The sequence below is a fragment of the Ischnura elegans genome, chromosome 9 (assembly GCF_921293095.1).
Source record: "Ischnura elegans chromosome 9, ioIscEleg1.1, whole genome shotgun sequence".
In the NCBI taxonomy this organism is placed as follows: Eukaryota; Metazoa; Arthropoda; class Insecta; order Odonata; family Coenagrionidae; genus Ischnura; species Ischnura elegans.
In genome coordinates, this window is record NC_060254.1 from 53,837,482 (window position 1) to 53,864,549 (window position 27,068).

The following is a 27,068-nucleotide window of genomic DNA, read 5'->3' on the forward strand; positions in this document are numbered from 1 at the left end:
TAAGCGGCCATGACTCAGTGCAATGATCTAGAATGGGATAGTTTAGAGAAACGTGTTCTATGAGGACCTGCCCCACTCCCCTCCCCCCAACGTTTCCACCTAAGCAGGCATCCGCAGTCACGACACACGCCTCGAGTAGAGAGCAGAGGTCATGAAAAGGGTCGGCAGGAAGTCAGACGTGTTGCGATGATAGCGGTGATGTATGACACGGGTACTTACGATATATTGCGCAAGTATGTGGCGGCAGTGGAATAAGTGACACTCCACTTGCCCTTTCAAAGGCGTTGGGATTCGCGCCCCATTTCTTAGACCATATAAATCTCCCCATCATTAAAGCTTACTCAAAAGGTTCACGCCGAAGACCAATTCGATATATCTATGATATACTTGCCTTTCATATTGGATCATAGGTCCCGCCCAAAGGCTAATTAATCTACGATATATATATTGAATTCATCTTATATTGGAAATGGTTTTAAAATTCCTCAAACGCGTAAACATGCGTTATCATCACACATATTTCATTTTATTAATCGTGAATTCTTCAACGTAAAACGTACGCCTAATACCTTGTCTGCAGTTGTGGTTGGCATAATAACTTACAAATAAGTATCTATTTTTTGGGTACTTTACAATGAACTGTTGTAAAAATTACTGGAAGAAATATTGGAGCTCGTTCACATTATTAAAAATGGTTCTATTGGATGCCTCAAAGATTTTAGGTGGCATGTAAAAGTATTTCAAAATACTACATTGAAATTCGCCTCACCATTTTATACGTCATGGCATTATTATGATCATCCTAACTACATTCTGAGTGATATTGTATGGAAATCGTTATGCATTCTAAAATAATACATTTTGATATAATTTGGGAAGCTGCGAAAAATCTCGTGATTAAATGTCGATGAAAAATGAGCTTTATTAATATATTAAGACTTTGTGACAAGGTTTGAACCCCTGCAAAATGTTAGAATCTAGTCAAAAAAAGGCATTAGACTTCAGCTTCGAAGGAAAATTTTTGGAGGTTTCAACAAATTATTTCTTAATCTCTGAAACGGCATGCTGATTTTGCTGCATATGAGATCATTCATTTATTTCTTCATGTACGTGTATGTAAGTTTACCATCGGTTGGTTCTTCAAAGAAACTCCTATGCGCATCTTGCTATATTTTCGATGCCAACCCATGAATTCTTGCCTTAATTTTCTCCCAGAATTGACGCCTCTCATGGTTATTAAGTTATTCTAAAGGATTCCCTCATCTCGACGTTATTAAAGAATCCACGCCCAAATTTTTCAGATGCGGAGCATTCATCCATCTAATTTGTGACCAATCCAATTCTAACCAAGTTCATAATGGCTTCGGCCAGAAAAACCTTTCACACGCTGAATTCAATGATTGAAAATACTTTCCAGAGATAACTCAAGCAGAGATTAAAATCATTTAAAGAACCACCATGAATGATATTGATAACTGGAGCCTGCGTGCTAGAAACTCCTATGCTACGCTCTGACTTTTATAGGCGGCTTTAGGTCGGGTTAGCGTCAGATATAATAATATATAAATGCTATCTCTACTTGAAAATGGTCTAAAGTAATAGAAAAGCAAATTATTTTGAAATTGTGATAATTTAAATTAGTAGTCCTGAGGTAAAGAATACGTCATCTTCGATTTGTGTAAGCTCTTCGTATCTGACTATTACAGCGTTAAATTTTATTCGCAGCAATAAAGTGTTTATATACTGTATGCTGGAGATACTTCATCCCTAATCCAATACGTAGCAGAATATTATCACGCTGATTAAAGATGAATAGGCCACAAACGGTGAGGAAACTCACCTGTCTTCGTGCGTCAGAGAAAGACACGTTCGTACTCCTCCACACCCCCATTCTTGGCACGCACTTGATATCTCTTTTTTGCTCAAACACGGGCAGTAATTTTTTTATGCCAACTGCATGCGATAAATTTCACTCAGCGATGTATGACGGAAGGTGTTTCAAAGTGAGTGAACGGGGAGAATTTTTTATGGCAAGCCCCTGTTCATGAGTATCTTCAAGCGTCACGTACTAAAAACTTTACAGACATTTGACTTCGCGAGGTCTTAAAACGTATCTCAAAGGACTTATCTCACTTTCGGTGTCATAAAACCAAATTATTTCCGCGGTCGCATCACTATCCTCCTAATATTTCCCAATTAATTATGGAATTATCATAACATGATGAACTCGCCATGCTTCTTTTGTAATGTAATTTGATTGCATACTAATGGATTCTATCTTGGTTGGAAAAATCATTTGACGCAATGGATGTTCAAAACAAATCCTGCGAATTTTGAAGGGTTTAATTCCATTACATTCTTGAAGTATGGTTTCAGAAAAATTCAAATACTATGGTGTTCCGAGTGCATTGGTAAAATATTTTTTTTAGAGTCGCCACATGTACGTCAATATATTCACTGTCTCTACTCTTGGGACTGGTGAAGTTGGATTGAAAAATAATTTTAGGCCATGGATTTGCAAAATAAATCCTGTGAGCTTTGAAGGATTCTCGATCAATTTCGTCACATTTTTGAAGCATATTTTGAGAAAAATTGTAAGACCATGGTAATTCGAGACCATTGTTTTTTTTTTGGCACCACATGTATGTTAATAAATTCACTGTCTCCAGCGACTAGAGACATCGATTTAAAAATGATTTTTTTTGCCATGAATTTTCAAAGAATTTCCTGCAAACTTTGAAGAGTTATAGATCAATTACACCACATTCTCGACCAATATTTTCAGAAAAATTCTAAGACTATATTATATCGAGGGCATTGGTAAAATTATTTTTTTTGGCATCATTACATGCATGTCAATAAATTCCTTGTCTCTGACAGTGATCTGCTTACTTTAAAGCGGCCATCTTGCCTACTCGCTCAAACGTTATTTCGAATAATAATTCACTGCCTATACTCCTGCTACTATTCATCTGCTTATTTTAATGCGGCCATCTTTTCTCATTGCTCAAATGCAATGTTTGCCAGACACATGAGGTGGACTCCGTTGCGAATACTGAAATCTCGTTTTGTAAGTATGAAGAACACTGATCTCAGCTTCTCCACACGTGTGTCTGACGGATATTATAGAGGCGCACGCGTGGTGTTCTTCCCGTGATCACGCTCCATCGCTTCGCTCGCCTAGAGACGTGATAATACCTCCACAGTTATCCGTGCCCTCAATCCAGCCGTTCCCATCTTGAAAACGTCTTGCAATCTTTTGGCGAGAGTGCGCCCATTGTCACACAAAGAGTCTAAATACATGTCATTTTCCCGAGTATTTCAAACGATTTCTTTAACGTATTACTCTATCAATTTCCGTTGAAAATGACAGACTGAACTGTATTTTTTTATCCATTAAAACCTCGAAATTTTACATTTTGTACGGCAATGCTTCTTTGCGTGTACAATAAATATTAACATTCTCAAATATAACACATAAATGGCGCAATAATTTTATACGTCTTAATTTTATAAATTTACATTTTTCCATAATATCAAGAAATGAATGAATTATAATCCTCTCATCCACCTGATTGTATACGGAAAAACGTATAGCCACACCTGGGAAATTCTGTGCATTAATTTGCTAAATTAAACATAGCATTAAGTCATAAGGAATGAATTGAAATAAGTGAAGGTTTTCTTGTTTTGCTGAAGGCTTTAATTCTCGCCAATCACTGCATGATAGATTTTAGGAATTTATTTTTAGAAAACTGCTGGCATTTACCTGATTTATTCTCTTCACCATTGGCAGCATAGACATATATACTAAATGTATACGGCAGTTTCATATTTAATACATATTTAGGTGCATCTCATGAAGAATCTTAGTATTTAGGCTTCGTCCACAAACCAAAGAGCAGATCGGTTGAAATTGATTTTCCGTCCGTAGGAAAATTTCAACTGAATTCTACAACCCTAAGGAACTATTTGTTGGATTGAGGTTAGCAATCCATATCTTACCTAAACTTCCTTTATTAGTTACACTATTTTATCGGTGAAATGTTATTGATTAAGCTCTACCTTTCGGCGGGTTTTTATTCATCAATAATTCATTGAATTTTTTACACCAACTTTGACGCTGGACCATGTGAGCGTAGTAAATCATTTTTTCAAGATGGTCAACGCGTTTGGACGTGAAAATATGGCCTCATCCTAAGTTGAAATTACATTCTCATTGATTAATGGCATTTTCTTGGCCTGCGATTTCAATGCACTTATCTGTTAAATTACATGTCTCGCCTGTATCCGGTGTTAAACGCCAGGTTTAAATAAGGTGAACAGAATGTAAGTGGTGATTTTGCAAGTACCGGAGTCATGTCGACATGAAAAACTCATGAGAAAGAGAAATGCGTATTTTTTCTGACAGTTATTTGTCATCAAAGTTTTAAAATATGGTTTCCTTGTAGTCATTTACCGACTAATAATCATAGGTTTTCAAAATAAAGGTATTTTAATCGTGAATGCAAATTTTACCATTACGATAAATAATATTTAAATAAGAAAAATAATAATAATAAATATTTTAACTAATATTAATAAAAATATCACAGTGTAGCATGAAAAAAGAAAAGAATTCATTATAATTCTTGAATAATATTCTATCCTAACGAGAAGTGAAACACCAGGAGCATAACGAATGTCATTCGTGTCATTTCTGCTACTTAAAACCCTTGAAAATAAATTGAATTTGTTACATTAATTATAACAAATAAGGTAAAAACGAAAGCACTAGCTCACATTAGGCCATAGATTTTTAATATTAATAAATATGATACCTAGATTATAATGATAACTACCTCTGTTGTATGTGTTTGTATCATTTGGTTACTGCGCCTTGGTCTACGATGATATTCCATAGGAATTGTAGAAGAAACTTCAGCGGCCCTTGAATACCTATAGTAGATTTGTTCTTGACCTTCGTAACGACGATTACATCTCCTATCATCTCCAAAATTTTTCATTGGTTTATTACCTCTTCTCGAAGGAAATATTTAATTGGCTCATTTACATTCACCCTCTTTAAGAATGAATATCCAACATTTCTTTTTTCCATGTTTAAACGAAAATCAGCCACTGATTCCAGAACTACTAGAAATAACCCTTCCCGCTTACTACGCCCTATAACTCGGACAAACACTTATCTTAATTCATCACTCATACCTGGAGGTAATCTCTGGATTTCCATGACGTCATCTAAAAAAAGAGTCCTCTTCTCCATTCATTTTCAAAGAAAATATTTATTAATTATTAGCTCAGCAAGAACTAACGCCGGTAAATTATATGTATGTTATGATGTACTATCATAATTTATCTGAAAGTTTTTTTTCTTATTTTTCTCTTCCGTTGCTTCGTTTCTGTATGTTCTGATTATTTATTTTGGGCACTTTTTGCTTCGATGCTTTGGTTTTTTTGTTTTCTTTTTGTTGCAAATACAATTGTGCCAGGTCTATTTTTTTTGTTTGAGCACAAATTGTTGTACGTGTAGCATATTTTCTCTTATGGGGAACCCAGAGTATCATTCATTCATTCCTCAACTGGATATAAAGACTTTTATTCCTCATTCATATAAATCAACGCGGTATCGTGCAAGCCACCACCACGTTAATTATAGTAAAAGAGGTTTATTAAGTCTTTAAGTGGCAATGTTGGTAATTTTATTTCACTTTACTAACACTGTGTTCATCTAGTACATCATTCATTCATAGCACTACAACGATAGGATTCGAATAACACAGTGAATCAGTTTATAACAAAAGGGAATCACAAAAGTCAGTCCGTGACGACGCTTTTCAAGAGGAATTACTCCTCTGTAAAATCAGTTATTGTAATAGGCTCTGCACCATTATGAAATATACATTTGGTGTTCTGAGATGTATCTTACTGAAACTCTGAATCACTTTTTGTTTCAGAGCAAAACTTAAAGGTTTTACTCGGAGCTGAAAGTTCGTTTCATTTTTTGTCAGTCCGTGACAGTGAATTTTAAGTCTCGTAAGTCCTGTATTTTTCAAGACACAGTAGTGTATCCACCCAAGTTAAATGCCTCACAATTGTGTAGCATTTTGGAAATTGAAAAAGTTTAGTATGTCAGTCCATTTCCGCTAGGTGTGTTATTAAAATTTCAGAAACACATTGCGACGCTCAGTCTGTGACGCGTGGAATCGCCCTATAGTAATAGAGGTTTATTAAGTCTTTAAGTGGCAATATTGGTAAGTTTCTTTCAATTTACTACCACTTTGTTCATCTAGTACAGCATTCATTCATAGCACTACAACGATAGGATTCGAATAACACAGTCCTCAATTTCTTCCTTTCTCAATCTTGTCCCGTTAATTTCGCCAATTCTATTTTTCCATCTGTCCTATTTAGCTGTTTCAAGTACTTTATCCCTGTCTTCCTCAGTAGTCTTACTTTTTTCCTCCCGCACATTCCTCACGTAATTGCCATGCCATACGAAACAAAACGCGGAAATAAAATTAGAAAAAATAAAACAATATTGATTATAATTACGCTGAGTACTCAGTTTCGTATCACCAACTCAAGTTTTCACTATCACACGCTTAGTTACTCTAATAATGTGTTCAATATCTTTTATATCGCATTGAATTAATGGACATATAAGTCGGTGGTATTTTCCACCTGTTCATTGCCAGTTTAACAAAAAGATTCGTCAATCTGTATTCATAACTTCTAAGTTTAAAATTATCACGCGAATAGAGGCACCAGGGAGAAAGAATACATCGGAATTCAGTCACTGACACATATGAACATGTTTTCCTCCACCTTATTAATTGTGTCCGGATGGCTCAGGCATTTGAGGCGCAAGTTGCGAAATGGACTGAATAATATTTCTATTTATCACCGATGCCGGAGTGTCCAGCCAGAAGTGTAGCGCCTTAAATATAAATCGCTAAGTGTGAAAAAATTATACGCTCTGAATAAATTATGCCAGTTCCATTTCTTGCGGCTACATGAGAGGGATTATTGTCTGGGAAAGTTTGAAGTCTCAATCGGGGGTACTAAGAATTTCTTCCCCACCTATAATCCTTCATGCAGTCAATGACAACTGAATTCGTTAAAGAAAGAATTTGTCTGCAGGCAAGGCTTTTAAAGTGTTGTATTTTAACCGAACAAATTAAAACTTTTATTATCATTTAATATATCGTAACTCATGCAAGATTTAACACTTTCCCGGCGAACAACATGTAAAAAGTCTTCTCGGGATACCGCGCGAATACTTGACAATAAAAATGTAAACAGAGACACCGGATATTCGATCAGCAGCTCTTGGAATAGAACTCTCAAAAGAGTAATGCTTGCCAGAGCTAAGTCTACGCTGGTCCACGGTCCTCCGCGACAACAATCGGGACTCGACCAATCCGGCCCCTCCTAATGCTGAGCTTCAACGGTCACTTCAAATTTTCTGTCAGTAGCCGTGAGAATGGGTAGCGAGTCGGTACCCGAAACGTCGGCGCTCTCATATAATCTTACCCGCGCGGTATCCCGAGAAGAGTTTTTACATATTGTAACTCATTTGGAAAAGTGCATTGTTAGCGACTTACATTCTCAATTGTAGCACGTACTCTAGGTTATTAATTATGCATATTTTAGTGTATGTGTATATTCTAGTCTTGGTAATTCCAGTGAAAAGAAAGCCTATGAACAAGCAAAACCGCTATTAACTGCCAACGATATAACTATCATAATTTTTGAAAAATGCTTAATGTGGATCATGGACTTCAATGGATCACACACTTGGACCTACATGAACAAGGAAGCGACTGATCTGGAAAGTTTTGAAACATGGCTGTGGAGAGGGATGATGAGAGTTAGGTGGACCGACAAGGCGAGGAATGAAAAATTTTAGAAAAGGATTGACTCGAAGATCAATCATTCTTGTCATATGAAGAAGAAGCAAAGCAAACTGGGTGGGGGCATGTCATGAGGCATGACGGCCCCAGCAGTACAATAATGGAAGAAAGAGTGAAAGGAAAACCCAAGAAGGGAAGAAGAACTTTCGACAAGTTGACGAATTTGAGGGAAAATAAGAGTTACCAAGAGATGAAAATATAGGTTCAAAATTGAGAAGCTCGGAGGAGTTAAGCTGAAACGTGTCTTAGCAGATTTACGCTGACGGCGATGGGTGATTTCTTGCATAATAATCTTTTTGTCTATCATAGGTAGTACGGAAATGAATAAAGAAACTTAAACCAGACATATCAATGGAGATAAAATAGTAATTTATAACAGAACAAAGTCTAAACCGATAGCAAAAGACTTCGAGCAAAAAATATGTAAAAAAAAACGCAAAAGAAACAGTCATTTGATGTAATTCGACAGATTTATCTTCTAGGCATGACATGGTTTTGGCACGAACGTTTCCTTAGATACCAACGTGTAATAACATACCTTAGTACAGTTTCTACTACTGATACTACAGCAAATAAGGAAACATCTACAGAAAGAAGAAAATCGATCGTTGAAATCACCTCGACGTCCTATGCCAGGGGTGTGTAAAGGCCTCGCGATAAGAGCGGGAGGAAAGAAATATAATAAAATCTTAAACCAGACTTCTTCACAATTAGCACAATAACTGAAATTTGAGTCGACTCCCTTTTAGAATAGTGCCGTTACTACGCTAGATGAGTGGCAAATTGCGCACGGAAAGCGGGAAAACACAGCACTACCATTGACGACCGCAGTGCAAGATAATGCAGAAGGCTACTATAAAAGAAGCAGAAAGCCATGTTTTATTGAGTTAAGCACCACTGGATTAAAAAAACTTCACGGTGAGCTTGCTAAATGTTTTTACACAAAGGAGTTAATAATGCAACTTAATACAACGAATATTTTTGTGAAAACTGGTATAAACAGATGGAATATACCACCGATTTTAATATCAATGAATTTGAATAGCAAAAAATAATATAAAAAAGAATGACGATGATTAAGCACGAAATAAGAAAAAATTAAGCAGTTGATTGGAAACCCATTGCTCAGAATATTCAGTTATCAAATATTAAATTATTATTTTTATAACAGTCGGAAATCAAAAATTATCACATTAACACGTTCAATATTTTTTTAGGATTTCAGAAAATGAACTAAGAAGATTGACTAGGTATTGGATTTACTAGTGACCAGAAATAGGAAGTTCTTCGATTGCCAATGTAATTAAGGATGCAGCACACATAAATGGTTGCGCCTAACCAGAAGAAAAGACACTGATTAATTCCGACAAAGAGAATGGGTCGCCTTCGCCCTAATCGGTTGAGAAAAGTACAACAAAAAAACTCATGCAGTGGAGAACTTAGTTGGAGCTCTTTCCAAGAAAGGCATGGGATTAACATCGGAAAATGTTCACCACGCCCCCGGAAGTGGGACACAAGACCCCGGCGTGGGAAGCTGAGCAGTTGAATAGTATTCACGTCAGAACTAACGCCAACCTTTTTCAAATGGTGGAACAGCCGCAAAGCGAAATTCGACAACATCATAAATCGATTCGCACCCTGTTGATTCATGGTGACCAACAGTCGATTGTTACAGCAGTGAACTTCGACAAATAAACCCATCCTAATAGCAATAAATGTTATTAACAAATGTGTTACTTGAAAAAGCTATTCAAATGCACAAATGTATATAACTTGTCTGATAATGCAGTAAAAGAGACGATATGTAAAATTCTGTAATATTAAAGATTATTGGGCTACTCTGATCGTGATAATTTAACAATGTACATTTGTAGTCTTTGTCATGACACACGTGGTGACATGTTTCACGCTGAATGCAGACATAAAGCCAGTTAAAAATTAATTCACTCTGAGATTGCCGTTAACCGATGTCCACGAACTTGTGACGTCGTGAACTTCCCGCTGAATATTTTTGTAGCCCAGGCGAAGGAACTCCATCCAGCCGTTCGTTAACGAAACATCTACTTCGAGGCTCAATCAAATGAGAATATTTACGACCTTTTCGTGACAGCTCCATTCTCGCCAAATAGAGATGACACGAGAGAAGAGATTTCTCCTGGGAAATAAACTTGCGTGGAAGGTAATAGAGGATGTGAATTAGATGGAAACGTAAATGAACAAGAAAGTTCTTGGCATGGTGAGAGTGAGGAGAGGAAATTTAAGGAGGAGTAAAGTACTAAAAGAACTTCAAGATAAATCTACGAAGGCGGATCCAGGATTTTTTTCTGGGAGGCGGGCGGATTTATGATGTGGGTTACCAGTGGCGCCGACTCCATGGGGCCTGAGGGGGCCCGAGCCCCCTCAAAGATTCGTTTGGGGGGGCGAAGCCCCCTCAATAATTCAAGAAAATAATTAAGTTATATTATGCTTTGTGAAATCACAAAAATATATTGGTAATTTTTATTTCCCATGTTTGACAATAGTTACCTTTTAAAATAAATTCAACAATGTGTTAAAACAAATAATTATAAGGTTAAGCAGGTTAACTGAATCAGGTGGTGTGAATCATGATAGTGTTTCGGTGCTGCGACACACTTTGAATTTAACCTCTTCCCGGGGCAAGATCTCGGATATGGGCCCCCCCAATATTTTTTATAAGTCGGCGCCCCTGTGGGTTACCTGGGCTCCATTTTGGTGGTAGGCCTAAATACACAAAGAGCTGCGCGCGCAACTCGTGTTTCCGACGACACCGCTTGGGGTACCACTGGTTGCGTTCGAAGCTACATTAACACCACCAACGGATAAAGTGTTTATTCATCAGCAGCTTTAACCATTTATTAACGTCAATGTTGACGAATACATGCTAACCAATGATGAACCCAGCTTCACTTCGAATTCCCTTATACATTATGTTTTTTTTCTATTCGCACGAGCTTGTGAGATTTAACTCTATATTGGAGGAAGGCTCATGTTTGGTGGGTGGCCCTTGTTGGTGGGCCTGGGCCCCTTGGACCTCCCCTTGATCCGGCCCTGGGGTGCACAAGGGTCTAACAGGCAAACGGTCTTCTCATATTTGGGATTATACAAAAATTACAGTACGAAATATAGTTTTTATTTTAATATTAAGGTTTTTAATACGAAAATATTAATAAGTAACATATATAATAACGACAGTTTCCTTTTATGTTTACTTTTGACAACTTATATCTTTTTTATCAATTCGCGATCAATAGCGGATAAATCAGTACGGATTTTTTCAGCTTTGCATGGCATGCTCTCTGTGGCCCGAATAATTTTCTCACTTTCGCTTCATACCATCTCGGTTCGCCACCTTTTCTTATTTTACTAGAGATATAAATTTTGATACCTGAATTTACGTGCGAAAGTAAAGCTTTTCAAGTACCCTCTATATTTAACAATATTACTGACGACACAAAACAAAACGAACGAAATGATAACGGGACCGTACTAAAAATCTTTTCTATTTTTTAAGCGTCAGGAGGGGGCACGTGCCCCCCCCCCTTTCCCAAATCCGCTTATGCACGAAGTCGACGAATATATAAACCCGTGCTCATCGGGCTGGGAAAACATCATGGCAGCTAGCGGGCTTCGCGTTGTTAACGGAATCCTTAGCGTGTTTTGGCTCGAAAAGAAAGTTCGCACGATAAAAGCTCTCGGACACACGATACGGTTGAGGATGAGAACCGCACCTACAAAATTCTCACGCCCGTGAATTGTTAACTGTTCTCATGCCGTGAAAAAGGGAAAACTGATGCGATGGGATAGTTCCCCAGAGCTGATCTCGGTTTAATTGAGGGAAGATCCATCGTGTAAAGTAGGGAATGATATTCCATTCATTTATTGATGCTCAATAAAATACTGCGCGCGGTCTCATAATTGATCCCATTTGTATATAAAGTAGATAGTCGATTATCCGGAACAATGGGTGCAGAGAGGTGTTCGAATAATTGATTTTTTGGCTAATCGAACATCACTGGAAACGACGTCTAGTTCTCTGTTCAGGGTACGGGAATGGGTGGGACACACAAAAACACGTTTTTCGTCTAGAAACAACAATACCTTGTAAGACACAAAAGTAAAATATATTATGTGTAGTTAACTCATAAAGTAGGGATTGTACATACTGTACGCACAATTTTGGCTTATTGTTAGTGACTTAGCTTACGTTCGACTTTCGGTTTACCGACGTTTCGGATAACCGACGTTCGGATAATCGACGCTCTACTGTACTAAAAAAGGGACATGAAGATACTGGTAGTAAAGGCGGTTAGCGGATGGCTGAAACTAACGGTAGACGAAAATGTTATCAACGAATGCGTGACTTTAAAAAAAAATTGAAATACATAAACCTTGGCCGATAGAGTAGAAGTTACGCCATTTACAATTCTAAAATATGAAAAATTACCGGGATATTCTGAGCATGGTAATTTCTATGAGTTTCACCAAATTGAATTTTCTTTCTCCATTTTCATGTAATGAGGAACACATACCACATGATATCACTAAAAATAAATTCAACATTAGGAATTTTTTCAGTTTTGGCATAAGCCATGAAAAACGCGGCGGTTTAATGTGGATGGTGCCTGAGATGTTTTGCAGAACTTCAAAATCGTTTTTATGGCATTTTTCTTCCTTCCGCTCGAGATCTCCATCCTTGACTTTAAATACCAGCACCTTGTGATCGCCCTAATGGTAAACAATCCAAACTTAGTCGGTGCCAAACATCGCTTAAATTCAGATGTTTCATCGGAAACGGCCAGGCCCTTGCATTTCCATTTTAAAGTTTGTAAATTACATGAGAGATAATATAATAAATCATTACTGCGATATATATCAATATATAAAATGAAACATGCTGTGAATGTTGTGGTTGGCATCCATAGCAATGCCATAGTAATCAGCGAACTTAAGAACCTATCTTTGGAGCAATCTAGTAAATAGAAACAAACAGACCCTATGAGCCAAATGCGTTAATCTTAAAGAATGCGTTTTTGTTTTTTTATTAGCCAAGTGCGAATACTTTCTCCTTTTTTACGGTTCAATGTTTTAGTGTTCACTGTCTTCAGAATAGTGTAATTTTAATTTTTCTAACAATTTTAATGCAGGTCCCTCTAGAACTTGAGGCCCTAGGCTGACGCCTTCTTATCCTATTTGAAAATCCGGCCCTGGAAACATAGCGTCATAGTGATTAAATAGGTGCCTCTCCAAAAACGATTCCATGTAAATGCATTGCATAGATATTTGAGTGTGGGTTACGATAAAAATAACTAAAGCGAGTCATTTTTATTTTCGTGCAGATCATCAGAAGCAGTGGCAGAACATCCGTTCACTAATCCCGGGCATCAAATTACGATTGGAAAAGCAAAAGTCCTTGCCAAAGAAAAACATTATTTCCTCCGCATCTTTCGGGAGGATATCGAAATTGAAAAAATAGCAAAAAAATCCAATAGAGATGATGGGCATGCATTAAATGCCTACTGGAAAAGAACGCCAAACTCGAGGTTCTCGACGCTGATTGGCCGCGCTTCTGGCAAGCCACCCTGAGGATCGTATATGAGGGGATGAGAAGCCAAGAGGTACAAGTAATATTTTGTTCTAAACAGAGATAGGAACAGAAATTGGGTGAAGAAAACAAGTGAGACCAACTGGTTATTTAGTAGTGCATTTGTTTTTCAACACGAGAAGTAGTATTTTGTTTTAGGGTGCCTCGACAACTAAGGTCATTTGTACCACCGACAATCTATAAAATCAAAATTTTTAAAAGATACATTTAAAAAACTTAGACATTCAGAAACATTTTGAAAAATAAGGGGTAGTCAGATGATAAAAAGGTTGGAATTTAAACACTATTAATTAGCCCTGTCTCTATTAAAAACTTGATGACTCGGCTGATATTATCAGGGTCGTCTCCTAGGATGTGACCTAGGTCTCCACCGATGCTCAGTCGATGGCGCACAGAACTGTATTTCTCACTTGCGACTCTCCCATTACTGTGAGACATCTACTGATACAGTGTTTTTCAACTCGATGTCAGCACAGAACAGATAATCGCTGGCATCCCTTGACCACCAATTTTTTAAAAATATTTCTTTTATCAATTTCTGTATCTCACTCTGTTTAGAAAGAAAATCACTTGCACCCCTTGGCTTCTCACCTCCTCATATATAGAGGGCCATTTCCAGCAATCCGCACTGTCACGGACACTAAGTATCCATAGCTACGGAAGATTGCCGACTTCCCAGTGCGAACATGGGACAAAAATCGACGTCCACGCGCTGGAGCCGGAAATCATGAAGATCTTCCGCCACGGCAACGGAAAAAAGCGGTGCCAGAGAGCAATCATTGGCCTCAACAACAGAGGCGCCACGAGGGAATAAGTCCCTTGATTGAAGAAAACCGAAAGAAAAAATCTTCTGAAGAGCCCAGGAGTGCTGAACAGACAAGTGTCAATATCATATTGACATGAAATATCGCGTCAATTTTTCGGCACTCAGATCTGATCTGAGCATGTGGCCAGCATTGTCCAAGAAACGTCATTTGAAATCAACTTCGAGGCAGCTAAGGAGAGAACTGAAAAAGCGACTCACTTTTGAAGGCCCAGGGTGCGCCGGCCTGCAGCGCCGCTACGAATTCGTCCATGTCCCGGGCGCAGTTCTCGTTGACGCCGTGGACGGTTAGACGCTCCGCGGAGTCCTGGAGCCGATAGGGGTCGTACACGTCGAGGATATCGGCGATGGGCGGGTGCGGGACCGAGATGGGGCCTCGTCTGGGGCCTTCGTCCGCCCCTCCGCCCCCGAGGGGAGCACAAAGCAGCAGGAGGAGGGGGAAAAAGCAGGGAGACATCTTGGACGGGGGTCGAACCAGCGACACCTAGGAAATTATAAGAAAAAAATACCCTATTAATGATAGTTATAATCAGTGGCGCAGCGAGGGGGGGGGTTTTGTGGGATAATCCCCCCCCCAGAGCTCATAGAAATTTTCAAGTTAAATCTATTTTACTTAATTGGATTAATATTTCTCATAGAATAGTGCGAGGATTAATGAAATATCCCTCAGAAGGCCGTAAAAATCACCATTTTGGACCTTTTGTCTTAATTTTTTCCGGTGTAGGGCCTCCGCACCTCCCGCTTACCCTGTTGGGTATGCAATACCACAAGCCCCCAGTATTAGTTGCGCCTGAAACCCCCCCTAGCCTTAATTCCTGGCTGCGCCCCTGGTTATAATAATAATAATAACATTAATATTAATAGTAATAATAACAATAGTAACACAAATAGTAATAATAATAATAAAGAACCATTCAACTTAATAGAAAGATAGAAACATGGACCCAGAAAGAATTACATGGTAAGAATCGGTATCGAAAATCGAATGACTGAAGGATCTATAATAAACATAGATTACTGGATATTGTTAACCTTGGCTTCTTGGACCGATAAAAGTTGCCTAAAATTTTATAGAGAATATTTTCTGCGGAAAAGCAGAGAATTAAATGGCTACATTCCAAATTAGATTTTCGCTCAATTGATAAATGTTCGATAGATAGATATAGTGTCTCCGACTATCTTTGCCAAAAGTAAACCCGAATCTATTTATATAAATATTTCTTTACGACCGACCTAAGTTGCGACTTTTAGGGTCGTTATCAAGTCATTATCACCTTGATAATGATTCTTGCAGTCAAAACCTAGGTCAGTGATTTTATTCTATCTATCGTGGCGTGGTTCCACAAAATAGGGCCTGAGAATATGATACCATAAAATTAAACTCAATTTATTATTATTATTATTATAGAAATGAAAATTTTAACTACCCCTTCAGCGCCAAGCATTCGGCATACTACTCACTTATTCCAACCAACCAACCATTACATTTAGCGGCAAAAGGGTAGAAAACACCTCATTCATAGTGTAACAAGACAAAGGTGGCTGATATGCTAAATTTCGTTTGCAATGTTTGCCCACAGCATTTTCTTCTATTCTCGTGAACCAACAGCCAAAATCCATTATTTGACATTGCCGCCATTTTCTATGCACAAACACCGTAGATATTTCTCCATTCTCCAATAACGCTTAGGCTTATGAAAAAGGTTAGGCAAGCAAAAGATTACCAAATCAACGTCAACATTTCTCTATTTTCAACCCACACAGCGTCAGAAATCCACTATATTACCAGGTTCGAGTGATGGCTACGGGCGAACAAATAAACATCACCATAGAAACAGACCGCAGGCTTTTGACGGCGAGCTCTTTGAAAAAAAATGGCGACAAAAGCACAGACATGAAATGGGAAATAGTAGGTTCGAAGATTTACGCGGCGTTAATGATATGATTTCCGTAATTTTTTCGGATACGCACGACGTCCGTTGGCTTTCAATGCCAGCAGTTTCATTGACATTCAGTTTGACATTGCTGAAATTTTGCTAACTGCAGACATCTTTGAACTGAAGACGCTGACCGTAATGAAACTGTTGTCAATAAAAGCCAACGACCGTGCTGAGGACCCACAGTATGCAGTATCATAAGTAAAAGTAACTTGATTGGAGGCTTCTCCGAGCAGTCAGAGTAATCTAAGTTAATATAAAATATACTTAAAAGGTAATATACTCTTGAAAAGAGTAAATATCTGAGAAAGTAGACGGTGGAATATACAATTTAAGCAAACGGCAAAGAGCCGAAGTCATTTTGCTTAAATCATCAATAAAAAGTAATCAAAGTTTTCTACCGATTAAGGTAGGTTTTCAAGGAGTATGCAAGAAGTGAACAGGATCCAACGAACGCGGTGAGGACGCGAAAAAATGCAGAGATCATGCGTAATCGGGAAATAACAGGCCACGCTAATCGTGAATTGGACTTTGCTAAAAGAGTATTAGGAAAGTGCGGCGACAAAGTGAGAGAAATTAGTTACTTCTCCCTCGTTACACTCCATTTAGAATACGCTGACAGTGATTTGGATCCTCCAGAAATAGGTTTAAAAACATATTTAGAACGCGTGCAAGGAAGAGCTGCCAGGTACGTGAAAAGTCGTTACGATAATCTTGCTAGTATAACTGACCTCTTGGACAAATTCAGATAGGAATCTCTGTCAGACCATAGACTGAGAAATAGACTAAACCTGTCCTATAAATTCAAGAGCAGTGTATTCCGACGAAGTTAGCCATATCTTAAGAGCGCCAACACATTACGGTAAATCATATCATATAACTAAAATAAGAGAGATAGACTGTAGAATAAAAAGATTCAGAATGTCTTTATTTCCACTATCAATTGGAGACTATAACGGCTATACAAATAGATTAGACGACTCATATTGTAGCTTACTAACTTATGTATACCTTAATGCATGTTTCTGATTTTTCTTATTGCTTCTAAGAGCATGTTTTGTGTGTTATAGCTTTATTGGCAGAAAACCTTTTGAGTAGTTGGCAAGTTTTACCTTCGCATGAATGCGGTAGTATAATTTTTTAGTATGAATAAATTTTTTTGTACCATGTGGTGTGCATGTGGGAATCCTATTTCATGCTGCATGCTGGTGATTGATCACCTCCTGCCAAACACCCTAAAGGTGGCTCGCAGGGTATTATGTAGATATAGATGTAATAGCAATCCGAAGATTGGGGTCTCACACAAGCAGTCAGAGTAAAATGAAGGTAATATAAAATATACTTCCAAGGAAAGTACACTTTTGAACAGATTAAATGTCTGAGAAAGTAGACGATGGAATATAAAATTTAAAATACACGGAAAAGAGCCGGAGTCAATATGCTTAAAACGTAAAAATCATCAAAGACTTGGAAAAATTATATTATTATTATTATATAATTATTATCGTAAAAAATTGAACGATGGTCCCCTGAAATGTGTAATAAGTAATATTATAAGTACTGTATTATTAAAACATTCAAACCGATTAACGTAGGTTTCCATGGAGTACTTAAGAAGTATTATGGCCGCCTCCCCTTCCTTCATGTACTTCCCTCTTCAATTCGAAATTAGGTCAACTACCTTTCAGTCTATCTAAAATTCCAATTTTCTTCCTTCCTCTCCCTCGTTTACCCAAAATTCTACCCAGGCACTTGCTAGGCCGCCGCGCCGGGACACTGGGACATATCTCGGTGCGCCCTTCAGCCTGGAAATCTTTGGCGCCCTCCTGTTCCAAAAATGACAGATTTTACAGTCAGATTACCAACATTGAGCAGTCAACTCTATTTTGATGATGTCTCATTTAATAGCATAATAAGCACCGCACTGAGTAAACAAAATAATAATGTAAATGAATATACGAATTTAAGTATACCGGGACTAGCCACGGTGATAACTTTTACGGGAGTCACCCGCAATGCACAATTGTGCGAAAAATCCACAGAGAAAAAATCATTCACCTTGACCGGGATTGGAAATTTGGACCGGGACCGTGGAAATTTGTGGACTATACGGTATAGTCCACAAATTTCCGCAGGGATGAATGACGCCTCGGTAGCTTAACTGGCTAAAGCACTCGGCCGGAAATGGAGGGATCCGGGTTCGAATCCCGGTCAAGGTGAATGATTTTTTCTCTGCGGATTTTTCGCATAAATGAATATAATTCAATCTGGTGAGTTTCAATTCAATCTCAAGAGGGTAAGGATTGAAATTTCAAAATTTATCATATTCCACATCCCCACATCTCCCGGTAGTCCTCCACATGCATAGTGCTTGCGCCCTCTGGCCATGTCCGCTCATCGCCCTAAGAAGGGTTCCAGCATCGGCCCGGTTCTACCCTCTTACACTGTTTTCAACATCCCCATCCCGCTCAATACTCGCTCCATCCAAACCATCTGTCTCCTTCATATCTCGTATAGAAACTGTCTCTCCTCACCCACCATGCCCAGCACTTCCTTGTTCCTCCTCCTCTTCATTCACTTCGAGAAAGAAGATGACCAACACACGATCACTAAAAAGCCGCTAAACAAGCAGAGTTTATTCCAGACAACGCCATGATGAGACACATAATTTAAAAAAAATGACCATTGACGGGAGACAGAAATTTCCATTGATAAATCTAGAGAGACAAGATGATGGGAGGCGATATTTTAGGCAGCGGAGAAGCCGACTAGTTCCGTTCATAACGCTTCCTTTGAAATGGGTTAACACAGTGGGGAACGACGTTAGAACCGCGAAGAAAAATAATTCTCGAGAGAAAGCAATGAAAGCATCAAATTTATTTCCTGCGCATTAATAGCCGCACCTTTCTAGTATCGAACTAGTGGGGGCAGTTCCCTGTATGGACGGAGAAAGGTAACATTGACGTCATCTTGAGTCACGACTGGATCTCAAGAGGACCGTGTATCGGGACATAAAAAGAAATTACCGCACTCAAGACTCCCACGCATAGGCTTACGTGAAACGAGTGTCCTCATAGTTCAGGCTTCGTAACGCAAGCAGCCGACGAAATTATTATCGGAATTACATGAGATGCAAGCAGTGAGATCGTTACCTCAAAATGGAGAGAAATGTCTCGGAAGTTCTGCGTAACGTAAAGAAAACTAGGAGAGGAAGGATGTTTCCGCGTTCCTCTCAATTATTTTATGTATAACCTATGCGGCAGCAGCAAAGAAGTCAGGAGTGCACGCATCCTACATGTCGTGCTACGAAAGGATAGTGAAGATAAAATGAATCGACCAAGTAAGTAATAAAGAAGTGCCCAGAATAGAGAGAAAAGAGAAATCCGCTAAAACTATAAGAAGACGAGACAACGTAATCGACCACATCATGAGGAATAATAGCCTGATCAAGACAATCGTCGAAAGTTAAGTGGATGGGAAGAAAGGCAAAGGACGGCCCCGAATGCACTACATAGGGCAATTTCTTGAGGACGTAAAAGAGAAGAATTGCGGAAATGAGGAAACTTCAACCGATTTAGGCGGGATAAGGAGAAAGTTCTAAGCAGGGATGGCAAAAGAAACTAAGCGAAAGTCAAAACTAGTAAAATTTCAATAATTTCGTTCACAGGAGCGAACTGTAGAAACGAAATGGATTGAAACCTGGGGAGATAAACTCAGGGTCGAAACGAAATCGGAGTCAAAACTACTTCGGGTCGAAACTAAACTAAAACTCTGAGACGAAACGAAACGCAGATTATATTTCGCACCGGAGGGATCACGTGCTTCACCTTCGAGCAGTTTTGTTTCGACTCACACACCGAGTACGAAGAATGGTTGAATGAAGTATAGGTTCGGCCTACCGCCATTATATGCACGGGACACTCACATTTTTAGCACTAACAGGAGAACTGTGAACGCAAACTGGCCATTTGATTTTTAAGCTTAAAGTTTTAACCTCTCTACATTCTGTCATGAAATGAGTCGAAACCTTTCCCTCTTATCCCCCTCCACTCAACTTCTGGGATCGAAACTCAACTATGAGCAGCGGAGTTACGATTAATTTAGTTTCTTTCCCGGGAATAAAGTTTCGCCCCGGGTCGAAACTAAACTGCGGGTCGAAACTAACCGGCGGGAAACTAAAACTAAATTTCGTGCGGGAAAGAAACTAAACCTAGGTCTCGAAACGAAACATTTTCGTTTCGTGTCACTTGCCATCTTTGGTTCTAAGTATTGAAGTAAAAGGCAGTTGCAATTTTCCTAAATTATGTAATGTGCTCGACGCGTTTCGGATCACAGAGCCATCATCGAGTGAAACACTGTTCCAGATGAATGCCAGACAAGTATTACACCAGATTATGATTCTATGAAAAGGTTAAATGATAGGATAGAGCAATGCGTCAAACTAATATTCGAACTGTCGACCCATGATGAACACGAGCCATGCTCTATCTATCACCCAACTACTATGTTTACTAATTTTACTCCTCATCAATGATTCCACGCCGAAAATTTAAACATATTATCCACGTTATTATCATAATACAGATCCAAATTTCAACTTCTAAATTCACTAAAATGGCCACCTTGATACCGAGCTCACAAAAATTATCAAATAAAAAGACATTGCTCATAACAATTATCGAAAATTCAATAAATGATATCTGCATTGCTCAAATTTGCTATCATTTATGCCATATGGAACTGCAGAATGCTATTCCGTGGGCCATAAAGTGTAACATTTAAATATATATTTGGTTTTAGATTAGAGGGAGGTGTAATATTGAGCATATAAAGTAAATTAACTGTATTGCATTGCCCTTGGATTTCTTTTATCATTATTTTTTAAACGAAATTAGGTATTCTTTTACGAAAATCCCCAAACGCATTTTCGCCAACAAATCCTATTCTTTCAGGATCAATTAGCCCAGATCCTGATGAAATTTCTTTTTTTAAGCACGTAAACGAACAAGCTGCTAACTCATCCAATTTTCAACCAAGCCCGACGTTCAGTGGGGAAAAGCATATTTCCTTCGCTAACGGATTGCGAAAAATGGAAGGGCATCGAATTTGGAAGAAATGAATGTCACGGGGCACTTAAGCAAGGCAGACAGTCTGTGCGTTCCAGCGACGTCCACGAAAACGTTTTGCGGCTTAATTGAGAGGTCATCTACTGTAGGGGCCACTTTATCTCTGTCACGGGAGGCTCCCTTCTTTTGTTCTCGAACAGATTGAGCGCCTCGAGCACTTTTCAAATTTTCGATCCTTGAGGACCACCGCTATTATCTCTTGCCTCAACTATCCTCTCCTAGCATTCCGCTACTCAATCTTTTGCCGCTTCTATCATAAGAGGGCAGAACAAAGGGACATGCTTAACATAATTTTCTTGAAATTTGAAAAAGTTCTCCACTCATTCGTCGTTGTGAAAAAAATTTGGTGTTTCTACTTTTTGAAGCATATTCGCATCATTCCCCGGAGTTGAATATTTCCAGGTACGATCGTTAGTTTTTGTGCTTACATTTAAACGGTAGAAGAAAGGAAAGGAAATAAAGTTAAATTTTTAAGCATTTCTTACGTCAATTATTCTTTTTGATGTTATCATTAAATGCTTTTTCGCAGTAAAACACTTACATTTAACCCATAAGACTAGTTACAGTTAAATTTGTCTATATATTAGCTCGTATTGTCTGCTAACAACTAAGGGTCTTCACATATGAACGGAATCGTTGACACTTACCTTTTTGCCGCGTGCTTTTTAATACCAGGCACATTAAATTGTAGCAATTTATTTTCGAATGCATAAACGCGAGACAGAATAAGAAAATTAACCGTTTTGTCACACCAACATTTATAAAACTGCGTGGAAATAGTATTTCCTTGACCACGACGGAAGGGTTGCGCATGCAGGAATCAGATGAGCCTTGCTAAACCTTCTCAGACCGATCAAAAGTTGCGCTATCCAGACTTGACTGCCGCCGGCGCCACTGAGCGCGCGGGAAAAGAGGCGTAACTTCGAAATGAATTGAAGACATATGACTAACGGAGGATGAAACATCATTTTGATTATTCCGAACTTTTGATAAAGCTTCAACCGGCTCCCATATTCTCACATCACTCTCGAAGGTATTATCATTTCTAAATTACAAGGCACCTGAGAGAGACGTCAAAAAATCGGAATCTTAAGTGAGGTAGAACAGTGAGTGTCAAAAAAGTTATTTTAAAGATTTCACTGCGTGACAAAGAACACACGCGGAGAGCATCGCAGTTCATAATTGACACCATAAGAGTCCATGTTATTAATATGGTGTATTTTCACAAAGTTCATTCGTCAGCGTGATTGCGATATTCCATCAACACCATTCTATTATTCCTCACGTAACATGTCACACTTTTGCTCCACCTCGGGAAAAAGCCTCTTTCCACGTCCATCCATGGATAAAAGTGTTCCAAATTTAAAAAAGAGACACCGCAAAAAGAAGGTCGTGGACCTGATTTTTTTTTAGAAATAGCACTCCTGAAAAAACACAGTCCTATACGATGTTCTGTGAGTGCCATCAAAAACGATCAATTGAGACAAAATATGCAATGAGGTTCACAATACCATTAAATTATGACTCAAATTCTCGATGTACTATCTTTTGAGCCCACAGCGAAGAATTCAAGACTGAAAATGAATTACGCTCCAAGTGAATACGAACAAAGGGGATTCGTTTTAAATTTTTGACTCTGAAAAACGAGAACTATACAGTGGTGCTCGATACTGATGGTAAATTAGAAATGACACGAATGGATTTGTGTAATTACCGGATTTATATATATATTTCGTTTGTCGGGGAAAGTCATACGTTTACAATTGAATCCTGCGCCCATCCCATGAAGAAAGGCGAAGCGAATTTTCAAGAGGATTTAAAACAAACAACCTGTTGTATCACCAGTAGTCCATGAAATAAGAAACAATAGTAAGTAGCACAGGTAATGAGAAAGTGCTCGTGAAGACACCGTCCGAAGAATAAAACTATCTCCGCCGCTCACGAAAGACTGACCTTTCTCAAAACAGTGCAGTAGGCGGTGGTATTTACATTCAGACACTCGCATGGACAGAAATAAATAAACAACTAAAGATTTATTAACAACAAGAGGTTATAAACAACTAAAGATTTATTAACAACAAGAGGTTATAAGTAATAAGTGGCGGATTTAGGGAGGGAGTTACAGGGGTCATTACCTTCCCCGCTACATTTTATGAAACATTTTTAATTTTTATTATTTTCTTAGTTTTTGTATTCTCGAATGTCTAAAATTGTTCAATTTCATCTGTTGCTAAGGATAAAAATGAAATTATAGGGCCCAAAATGCGAAAAAAAGGCTATTTTAATAAACATTTGCACGGGAGTACGCCCCACTCTCTCGGGGGGTATTCCATACCCCTCAGACCCAGGTCATGACCCTCATCCCAAATTTGATCCTGAATCCGCCCCTGTAAGTAAAACTTGGCATTAAGGTATTAAAGGTATATATATTACGATGACACGATAATATTGAAACGTTTATTGTTCAATTCCTTGTAAGCAAAGCAGTTGGGATGATAATAGAGAGGAAACTTGCAGCGAAAAACAGTTTCCACCTCAAGAGGCGATAAGCGACTCGAAGCGAAGTTTTATCTAAGTTCTGCCATACGTGAATGAATGCATTGATTAATCCGTTGACTCTGGGTTGCTTAGGAAAAAACCGAGAGATTTTGCGGGCCAAATCACGCCTAATGGGGACTAAATGGAAGATATTGGCGAAATTAATCGCCCCATTAGTCGCCAATCGGAGAATGAAGTGAAAGCGCCAATGCACTGGCCAAATCAGTGCCTTACTCCGAAAGTTGGCCAATTATGACACGAAGAGTTCTCTCTAAGAACCCCCACCTTCTTCGGGCTAATTATCACTCCGCTTCGGACTTAATAAATGCTAACTACGGAACCCGTCAGTTATCCCATATTTGGTACTCTCTTCCGCGCTCACATTTAGCGAGCGATAAATCATACCTAATGATGGGTAATATGCACTAACACGAATTAAAATACCAGGAAAAAAAGATTAGCTGGAAGAGAAATCAGAACGAAGAAAACACGTGACCTTCTCACTGAAAGAAACAACACCAGAGTGGGAACATTTATTTATATTCAAGTAATTTACGCAATAAACCGTCGTATATCTTAAAATAAGACAGCATTCATGGAAGGAAGGCGATATTTTGCCTCAATAGCATGAGAATAGACACAAGAAAATTGTATGTAAATAACATTCGTGTTGTCAGTTGCACTACACGGATCGGAAACTTGGGACAATTCATCTATATCTACATACTACCCTGGCTTAATTAGATTGGACTAGTTAGGAATAAGTACAGTTCTTTCCTGAATTTTGCAGGGATGAAGAGTCTTCGATTAGTTTCATTGGTTTTTAGGAATGTCGTTCCATGTTTGTGATGCGGCAACGGTAAACACAGTGGCGAAACCTCAACATCAACCTCACCCCCAAAATGTAAAAGCACGCATATTTTGCATCACAAAAGATGACCTAATATTGAAAAATTATCAATTTACAAACTATTTCTTTGAAAAATAGTTTTTTCGATCATGAAACGTGCTAAAATTAGTTGGAAACGCTCTACTTAGTACCCTGTTTTTCACAAATTTTCCCCTGGTTTTGGACCCCCCCCCCGATCATAATTCCTGGCTACGCCACTGGGTAAACGATTTTTGAATGGTTGTGGACTGATAATGGGAAACATGAAGAAACTACAATTTGGTGTAATGTTTTTTCCCTTCATCATGGGATGCCAAAAAATAAAATCTTGCCTGAATTTTTCAAAAAATTTGTTGAATGAATAAAGAAAATGCTCCGGTCACCTAAAATCCTGTGATGTGAATACAATACCTCACTGGGAGAAGGTAAGTATGACCTTTTCTTCCTTGTGGGTCAGTACGGTGCACGCGTCGCCATCTCGGCAATCGTTCCAAGAAGACAAGGAGGAGAAAGCGAAAACGGAACACGCTCTGCGTTCCTCCACGGCGAGACAAAGGATGGGCGAAGCTCTCTCCTTCATCCTCAAGAATTCCCAGCGAAATTCCGCAAAAACACCAAAACCGCGAAGAGCTAAATTTTAAGAATCATCCATCTACTTAACTACCTACCATGCTATGACTAACAATGATTTATATACCTGAAATGATTTTTGAGAAATTCAATGGAGACTGAGACAAAGTTGGCTGGGACTAGTGTGAAAAAAACAACAATATTTTCCGGGTAGGCATTCGTCTACTTACCTCAGAAAGCTATCCGATCTTTTGATGGCATAAATTCGATATAATTTTCATAGTATAGGTACTTAAAGGGAACTTAGCCAGGGGGAAGTTTGGGATTTCTGCCCCCCACCGATTATTTTTAAACCCTTGTGGTGATTAGTGATTGTTTTTCGGGTTCCTTTCAAGTTGACTCATATTTTGAGGACGACAGTTTCGGTCGCGTTCCAGCTCCCGTCATCGGGTCCAAATGATCTACATAGCTGCAATCCTTTATATATAAGCCTAGTCAGGCGGCCGTTGATTTGAATTCCATTGTTGGAAGAGCCGTTTGAATGATGAGGCTGAAGGATAGCCGTCCTCCCTATTGAAGTTCTTTCCAATAGGGAGCTGGAACGCGCCCGAAACTATCGTCCGCAAAACATGAGTCAACGCGGAAGGAACCCGAAAAACAATCACTAATTAACTCACCGCGGAGGCCTCCGTAATATTTTTTTTTCCTTGTGGTGATTACCCGCGATACATCTATTGAGGAAACCACTGGTCCACGGGCTGCAATCCTCTGACACTCCAATCATCTATACAGTTACATTTCCGATGTCTGTCGATTTAATTGACTTTCAGCAATATGCTAACTAAATACATTGCTGACTTAATGAAATGTACGGTTTTTTGATGCGTGCTAAGTGACAACAAAATATTAGTACAGGCAACCCTCATACCTACTAAGTATCCCCGGACTACCAAGCAAATTTCTGGCTACCTGTCTGATCCTAGGGATCACTATTCTGTTCTTTTCTGTCCCTATTGCTATTACTCTGCAAGGACACAAACTGATTTGTCCAGAAAAATGTAATAATAATTTTGTCGTCTTTATTAATTACAAAAATATAAGATTAATTATTTATCCATTATACGTTACTTCATGAGATTCAAGATTTGTCGAGCGACTGAGGGAGCACATTTTTAAATTTATAAATAATGTAAAAAACTGCTCAAGACAACAAATTTGAAAAATAAAAAACGGAAACTGTAAGCAATATCTGAATTAAAAATTCAGTTACAGAGTCGAAGGTTAACATCATCGTCGGCGGCAGAGGCCATAACTATTGGGACAAACAAACTGTGGGCAAGAATGTTTACCGAGTGGAGAGGTGGAAGTTGGGTGAACGGCCAGCGCATGGCTTGCTTAATAATATAGGCAGTAGCCGTAAATATAGGAAGAAGGCGTAAATGGAGGGAGCATAACCATGCCATACTTAGAGCCATATCCCACGTTTTTGCTTTCTTTGGAAAATTAAATTAGCACCTGAAACACCCTCGTCAGTCAAGGGCGTCTAGGGCATTGCATAAGCCTTCCGAATTTTAGGGAAGAGTAAATAACAAAGCAAATCAATAAAATAATAGCATAAAAACTTCTCCTTAGGGCAGTTCCATGGTGTC

General features: G+C 38.7%; 1 protein-coding gene across 1 annotated transcript in view; it reads right to left on the reverse strand.

The window, feature by feature from the left end:
- The window catches only part of LOC124165996 (nose resistant to fluoxetine protein 6-like), a 192,231-nt gene that overhangs the window by 132,112 nt on the left and 33,051 nt on the right, over positions 1-27,068 (reverse strand). Inside the window, exon 2 of the mRNA XM_046543573.1 lies at positions 14,561-14,843. Within this exon, the coding sequence (XP_046399529.1) occupies positions 14,561-14,816 (256 nt within the window). The 5' untranslated portion in view covers positions 14,817-14,843. The remainder of the gene's footprint in view (positions 1-14,560; positions 14,844-27,068) is intronic.